At 36.9% G+C, this 7,500-nt stretch overlaps 1 protein-coding gene across 3 annotated transcripts in view; it reads left to right on the top strand.

The window, feature by feature from the left end:
- LOC125029293 (basic proline-rich protein-like) overlaps positions 1-7,500 on the top strand; it is a 25,138-nt gene that overhangs the window by 15,986 nt on the left and 1,652 nt on the right. For 2 of the 3 annotated variants that reach the window (XM_047619194.1, XM_047619193.1), the window contains exons 9-12: positions 2,156-2,295; positions 2,809-2,933; positions 3,648-3,748; positions 5,923-6,124. In XM_047619194.1, coding sequence (XP_047475150.1) covers positions 2,156-2,295; positions 2,809-2,933; positions 3,648-3,748; positions 5,923-6,054 — 498 coding nt within the window. In that variant the 3' untranslated portion in view covers positions 6,055-6,124. The remainder of the gene's footprint in view (positions 1-2,155; positions 2,296-2,808; positions 2,934-3,647; positions 3,749-5,922; positions 6,125-7,500) is intronic. The other variant, XM_047619195.1, reaches the window with a different exon arrangement.

Genomic DNA, 7,500 nt, shown 5'->3' with positions numbered 1-7,500 from the left:
CTAAGTCAGGGCAGTGAAATCTAGGCTTAAATGGGGATGGTAGTCGGGTAACGGAATGTATGGTAGGTGTAGTTTGGCCGCGAAATAGGTGGGGAGCGAAGGCTGTGGGGCATGCAGGAGGGGAATTGAAATGAAAAATAGAGAGACGGTTGATGGATAATGGTTAGAAGAACTAAATGTGCTAGACATCAAAGGTCATGTTGTACAAGATAGAGGAATAAGTAGATGGGGGTGGGCTCCGTGGGTCGAGAAGGAGTAGGTAAAGGCTGGGTAGGGTGAGTTAGGTAGGGAAGGATGTTTGTAGCGCCCTCTGGGAACCACTCGAATATTTTATCCACAGGGGCACTCTCTGTTATTTTCTTTCGTGTGGTTTGTCCAAAAGTTAACTTTAGAACCTGCACTATAAAAGAAGAAGAATCATATAGGTTATTTATGATTTTTCATATCAAAACACTTAATGAGCTTACAAATTTTAGTTAACATTATGAATCATAAATCATTACACTTTTACAATAAAATAAACATACATTTACCAGAATGTCCAGGTACTCCAATCTGTCACCCTTTACACTAGTTGTTCTTCTCAGCTATCTTCTTTCCTTTTCTTCATCCATTTCCTGGGCTCCCAAAGATGTTTTTTTCTTTCATTCTTGTGCACAGCACCAGGAACGAATAAATCCAATCTTCAGCAAAACCAAATAAAAACAAAACAAAAACATAAACATAAACCCATTCCTAGAAAAGAAACAATTATTCTAGTTTAGGAATGATAAAACAATATAAAGTTATCAAATCTAAGTAAATCATTTCTTAAAAGAACAAAAATATTTCTTACAAACAAACAAATTATGTATAACTCATGTTATTATATATGATCTGAGTAATTGTATGCACATTATAGTAAATTTTGACTAAACATAATTTTAATAGTATACAATTATAAATGTTAAGAACACTTACGCTTTGAATGGGTTTTAATTTCTTAACAATAATGAGAGAGACACATCGGGATGTTGTTCAAGTGCCATGTGCCAGCCTCGAGCCGTGAAGAAGACATACTATTTATCTCTAATTTCCAGTTTGATCTCAAATATTTACTTTCTTTTGTTCTATAAATCAAATGTATAGTATTTTATGATTTTTTGAATTATATTATTACAGCTGAATATTCTTTCTTACCTCGGATATTTCACGATAATTTGAAACACTTTCAGGCTGTTGTATGGCACTCTTCTCTGATCTCTCTCTCTCTCTCTATGATTATAGCAATAGTATCAGGTTTTAGTACTGTATATATTTCAAAATTTAAAGTCTACTCAGATCACATATAGTACAAACATATAATTCTTCTTAATCTATACATGCATAATTTTCAGAACTTAAATGAATCTTTCCATTAACAAAAATAGTACATATTGCTTTCTTCATCAAAATATCAATTATACAACCTTAATATAACGGTACTATTGACATATAACAGTGTACCCTTTAAATAAAGAGAATGTATAGTGGGGTAACAAAAAAAAAACTTATACTTTGTAGGGTAAACTATTATATTTTACAATTTCATAATCTTAGTACAAAAAATAATATGGAAATATATAGACTTCATGTAAAACTAATAAAATAAAGTATCATCTTTCTAGAAAAATAATTAAGTACTTTTATCTTACATAGCTGAAGACAAAAACTGTATATATAAGTAATGCATATGCATAAAGACCAAGTGAGGTGTATATACAGGGTGGTTTCTAGATGATTTTTTGGGTGATTCTAACTTCACATCCCTTATGCTCATTACATGTTGGGTAAGTAGGGAAAGAGTCAATGTCACCGATTTCTTTTTGTGGAATGTAAGCGTAGGTTAAATGGGAGATACGGGAGGGTAGGTGTAATTTTTTAAGGATAGTTGGACGGGTGGAATGATCAACTTTTGTCACTTTCCTTTCTTTCTTAGAACCAAGAGAGGGAGACTTTCACTTGCATTTTGTTTCACTCGGTCCCAGTTATTCTAAATAAGTCACAGTTAATATTTACAGATTACATAGCTCGTATAATTGCCAAACTGTAGGCTCTTCCAACGTGTGTAGATTCTGCTCGCCTACCTGACGCAACCCACACTGTGCACGCCCGTTAACAAAGCCTCCCCCCACAGGTGGTGACAGTGCGGGAGGAGTGGATCGCCATCTCCATCCTCCGCCTGGTGGAGCACGAGAAGGCCGTGGTGGAGGGAGCCGGAGCCACCGCCCTGGCCGCCGTCCTCGCCGGGGAGCTTCCCGAACTGAAGGGCAAGAGGTGAGGGTCCTGCGGGGGCTTGGGAGGGCTGGTCAAGGAGGAGGTGCTCTTGAAGCGCCTGGCGGGAGTCATTTTGCAAGTGGGAAGTCCTGTGAGATGATGTCAGTTTGAGCTCATTTTGTTCATGAACCATTGTTCCTTATTACGAATATATAGAGAAAACGAGGGTTGTATCGTGTTTACATAAATATTTCGTAAGATATATTGGTGTGTAGAGGTCGTATATAACAGTGAGCCACTTTATCTTGTGAAATGCGGTATTATACGTCACTCAACTTTTAAATAAAGGGTAAGGGAAATATAAAAGACAAAAAGTAAGTTTTAAGAAACTTACTTTTGCTTGTGTAAAATGCATCACTCCGCATGTGCCTGTGCGTCTCTTCCACAAGAAACACGTGCATTGTCATAATATTCCCATGTGTTATTATATTTTTTATATCCGCGGCAAAACAATACTTCTGCTAAACCAATTATACATCGATAACACAGCTTGTTTTTAATGACCCTACACAGGGTTGTAATACCACTATGCGGAGGCAACATCGACACCACCATCCTGGGGCGCTGCCTGGAGCGGGGCCTGGCGGCGGACGGACGCCTCGTCAAGTTCACCGTCACCGTCAGCGACAGACCCGGAGGTTTGTGCGGCGAGGCTGGGTTGGCTGGGGCGTTGGCGGGCGGGCGCTGATTCTTTTATCTTTGTGTGCCTCTGTACATGAGTATATTGAACAAAAGACAGGCACATACACACATATACATAGAAATGTGTATGTGTGTATATATGTATATATATTTATATATATATATATATATATATATATATATATATATGTACACATACATGCATATTCACACATATTAATATGCGTGGGTATATATATTTATATATATATATATGTATATGTATATGTATATGTATATTTACACACACGCACACATACATGTGTATATATATTATATATATATATATTTATATATCTATATATATATATATATATGCATATATATATGCATATATATATATATATATATATATATATATACTCACATATATGTGTGTGTGTGTGTGTGTGTGTGTGTGTATGTATGTGTGTGTGCACACACATGCATATATATATATATATATATATATATATATATATATATATATATATAAGCTTATAATTGTTTCACCGTGCACAGCGTAAAGAAGTAAGACCACACACCAAAGCGATCATGCACTTTGCACTGCATTGTATATGTCCCTTCTTTTCCGTCGAGTATCAATCCAGTCCCGAGTATAACAACTTTCTTTTTTTCTAAAATTAGGATAAAACTATTGCAATTGTTATTAAAAAACGCCAAACACACAGGTATTGCTGAACTGACAAGACTTCTGGCCAACTTAGGCGTTTCCATCAAGGATATGTTGCACGAGCGAGCCTGGATTAAAAACGACATCTTCAGTGTTGAGGTAAGAAATCAGGCCTCAGCGAAACAGACCAAAAAAAAAAAAAAAAAAAAAAAGCAAAATCTTAAAGCGAGATATTATTGGGGTTCTGTGTTTACTAAAAAGCTTGCCAAGCATCATAAAACACAGGGTTGTGGTTATTTTCTTTTAATTTCATTTCCTTTTGTCTGCCTCTTCTTTCATATTTTTTTCTTCATATTTCTACTTTAAAAAAATCTATAGGTTTGTTATTTAGTTCGTTGCTTCAAGCTTATTCTTCATTCCCCCCTTATTTTGATGGTTTCAAATCAATGATAACAGCATTGATGAGGATACATCAATGTTGTATATTCGAAATGAAGATTGTAGTAGAGCCACATATGTGTTTGTTTTTGTTTAGTTGTTTCCCCAGTTTATTATCTATTTTTTATTGATTTATGTCACTCATTATTTTAGCTCCAAATGACAATGTGCACAGTATTAAATCTCTGATCATTTGTGGCTTTACTTTACAATACTAACCTGGTATACTAATGTTTCCAGCCGTGCCATGGGCTTAAGTGATCCGTAAGACAAGTAGTTAGTTGGGGAAAATATAGTGCATCGTTTTGTATCGCACAGAAGAGAGGTCGCATGGATTATTTACCTTTCTTTTTCTTATTAACTTTCCTTTTGAAGAGTCGATGTTTGGAAGATACATGTAGTTCTATTCAAGATTGTCATGAACACCAAAATGGGACTGTGAATAAGTATGACCAGCATGAGGTCTTCCATGGCAAGGCAGTGTTTTATAATATTATTTTCCATTAACTGTAGTGTGTAAAAATCTGTAAAGCTAATTTGAGTTGAGTGATTGAATGAACTAGATTCCCTCATAAAATATACCCTGTTAGTTTTTTTTCGTAATCTGGTAGTAATCAGTTTATCGGTTAAAATGATGGGTTGAAAGTAAAAATTTGCAATATGCATGAGGCCTTCTACCCGTAATTATTCATATGCAACAAATGGATTTTACTGTGTTATGCCTGGGATTCCCCCGTTCAGTGATGAAGTGTCCTTGCGTGACTTTTTGATTTGCCAGCACCGCTCTTGCCTGACTGGATGCCCTTCCTAACACGAACCGAGGTCCACCTCGGAGACACGAACGCTCGAACTCTCCACTGTGAGGCAAACACAAACCCACTAGGCCATGAGTGTGACATATTTTGAACATACAACCTTGGAAAAAAATGATTTTGTACTAAAAATATTTTTAAAAATCGACCATATTCTAAAAAGTCTTAATACTATTTTCTTCAAAATTACCAAACTGACTGATCAAAATCTTAATTATACAATCGGTGCCTGAAAGACAGTTTTTTAAAGAGATGGTCACAAATTGCCAACTCAGTAATGCGTGGGAAGAGGCAGGAAAAACAAACAAACACCGAATCGTTTTTATTCATTTTATGGTTCGTTTATTACAAATCAAATGCCTGTAAAATTTGGATTGACTCATATACAGTATTCCTTATATTTCTGTGTGCTTTTATTTAATATATAACATTTGTGTGTTTGGCTTTTAGTAAAATAGATTTTTATATAATGTGCTTATACTTATAGAGTACATACATGTAGAGTGTGCTTTTATATGAGGTGCTAGTGACTGGTAGCTTTGCTAGTATATGCAGACTAATATCAGTTGCTAATCATTAATGTTAACTAGGAAGATTAAATTATCCACAAAATACTGTACAATAAAATGAGGGATAATTATGAAAAGGAAATAACCAAAAGGGATTATATAATGGATTAACATTAAATTACGCAAGGAATGTCAGGGAAAGTTCATTATATAATATGATGGGAGATAAAACAAGTTTTCCCCTTTAAAAATTACCATTAAAATCAAACGGCATGTACTTCATCGGTATCTTCATATCTATTTAAGTAATTTGAAAATACCTTGAAAAATGAAACCTCAGTCCCCATCACTATTGCATAATGACCACTCAATCCTTGCATCGTGGATTGGTTCCTAACACACAGAACAGGAATTCTGGGGAAGGGCCATATAAGTAACAAAGAACAGGAAGGGGAGGGATAAGGAAAGTAGCAAGAATGGGGTAATAGTTTAGGGGAAAATTCCTTGAAGCTACCCTAGCAGGTGAAGGTTCTGAGTAGGTGAAGCATGCGGTGGTGTCTCTGGTGTCTCGCAGGTGAAGGTGCTCTGTGAGACGCGCGACAGGGACCACTCCGAGGAACTGCGCTCGGCGCTCCACCAGCGCTACAAGATCCTCCGCTTCGGCAGCCTAGCGGTCACGCCGGCGGACGCCTCGCAAAGGAACTAGCTCTTCCATCCGTCCGCCTCCTCCCCACTCCCCCCCTCTTCTTGCTTGCGCGCTCTTCTCTCTCTTTCCCGTACGGCGCTTTCCGTTGGTGTTGATTTTTCTTGCTGTGTGTGTTTGCTGCTTGTCCTTACTTGCGAGTTGTGTTAGCCGCTGCATGGCGTATGTCGCTTGTATATAAGAAAATGCATGGAATGGAAATAGATTTAGTATTTATCATTATTTATTTGGACTTTATGTCTGCTTTACTTGTATTATATTTTGATGGATTGGGTGTAATATATTCTCTTACAGACCGGTGGAAACGTCTCTGTGTTTTTTTATTTGATTCAAAAGGACAAGAACACAGCATGTTTTGAATTTTGAACGTACACAAGGACGGTGCAATAAGCAGTATCTAATTATAATACGTCTGCATCTACTGCTGCAGCTTTTGGTCTGTTCATGTAATTGTATGTGTATACGCCTTTGCATATATGTACTGATTTATACCACCCTATAGGCATGCGATGTGTTAAGAAGAGTGTAAGGAATATGTGTATGTGTGTTCTTGCGGGATGGTGCGTGTGCTGAAGAGAGAGAGAGAGAGAGAGAGAGAGGGAGAGAGAGAGAGAGAGAGAGAGAGAGAGAGAGAGAGAGAGAGAGAGAGAGAGAGAGAGAGAGGGAGAGAGAGAGAAAGAGGGAGGGAGGGAGAGAGAGAGAAAGAGAGAGAGAGAGAGAGAGAGAGAGAGAGAGAGAGAGAGAGAGAGAGAGAGAGAGAGAGAGAGAGAGAGAGAGAGAGAGAGAGGGAGAGGAAGATAGAAAGAGAGGGGGAGAGAGAGAGAGAGGGGGGGGGGGGAGAGAGTGATACAGAGAGTTAGTGAGTGAGAGACAGAGAGAGTGAGTGAGTGAGTCAGAGAAAGAGAGAGAGAAAATTGGTGAGCCAGAGAGAAGAGAGTGGCAGAATGCATAAGAGAGGGAGAGTAGGAAACAGAGAATAGGAGGTAAAAGTATTTTCTTTTTTATTTCATTATTGCACATCGTTTTCAGCATCTGTATTAGGGTAAAAATTAGTTCTGCAATCAGATCTAAAAAAGAACATGAATTCTGTGGATATATATAAATGTTATCACTTTCATGACACTCCATGCTTTGTAGAATAGTAAAGCATTTTTTGTTACCTTTTCGACCACAGAATGTTAAAACCATATTATTCCTCCATAATCAAGGAAATATAACTCTTTGCTATCAATTTTCTTTGCTGTATGGTTGATGTTTATTTATCTTTGAGAATATGTAATTTAAAAAATATGCCCCAATCTTATTAAAATCTGGAATCAATTTTAAAGGAAGCATTAACCAGAACAGTTAATTTCAATAAAAGTTATTTTACTGGACTTTAGTTTATGTCCTTTGTAAATCAGACAAACAAATTGGTCAAATACCAACACCTAGGATTTTGTTTACGGA

Source organism: Penaeus chinensis, chromosome 9 (genome assembly GCF_019202785.1).
Source record: "Penaeus chinensis breed Huanghai No. 1 chromosome 9, ASM1920278v2, whole genome shotgun sequence".
Classification (NCBI taxonomy): domain Eukaryota; kingdom Metazoa; phylum Arthropoda; class Malacostraca; order Decapoda; family Penaeidae; genus Penaeus; species Penaeus chinensis.
Note: the sequence above shows the minus strand (reverse complement) of the source record. Positions and strands in the feature narration are given on the sequence as shown.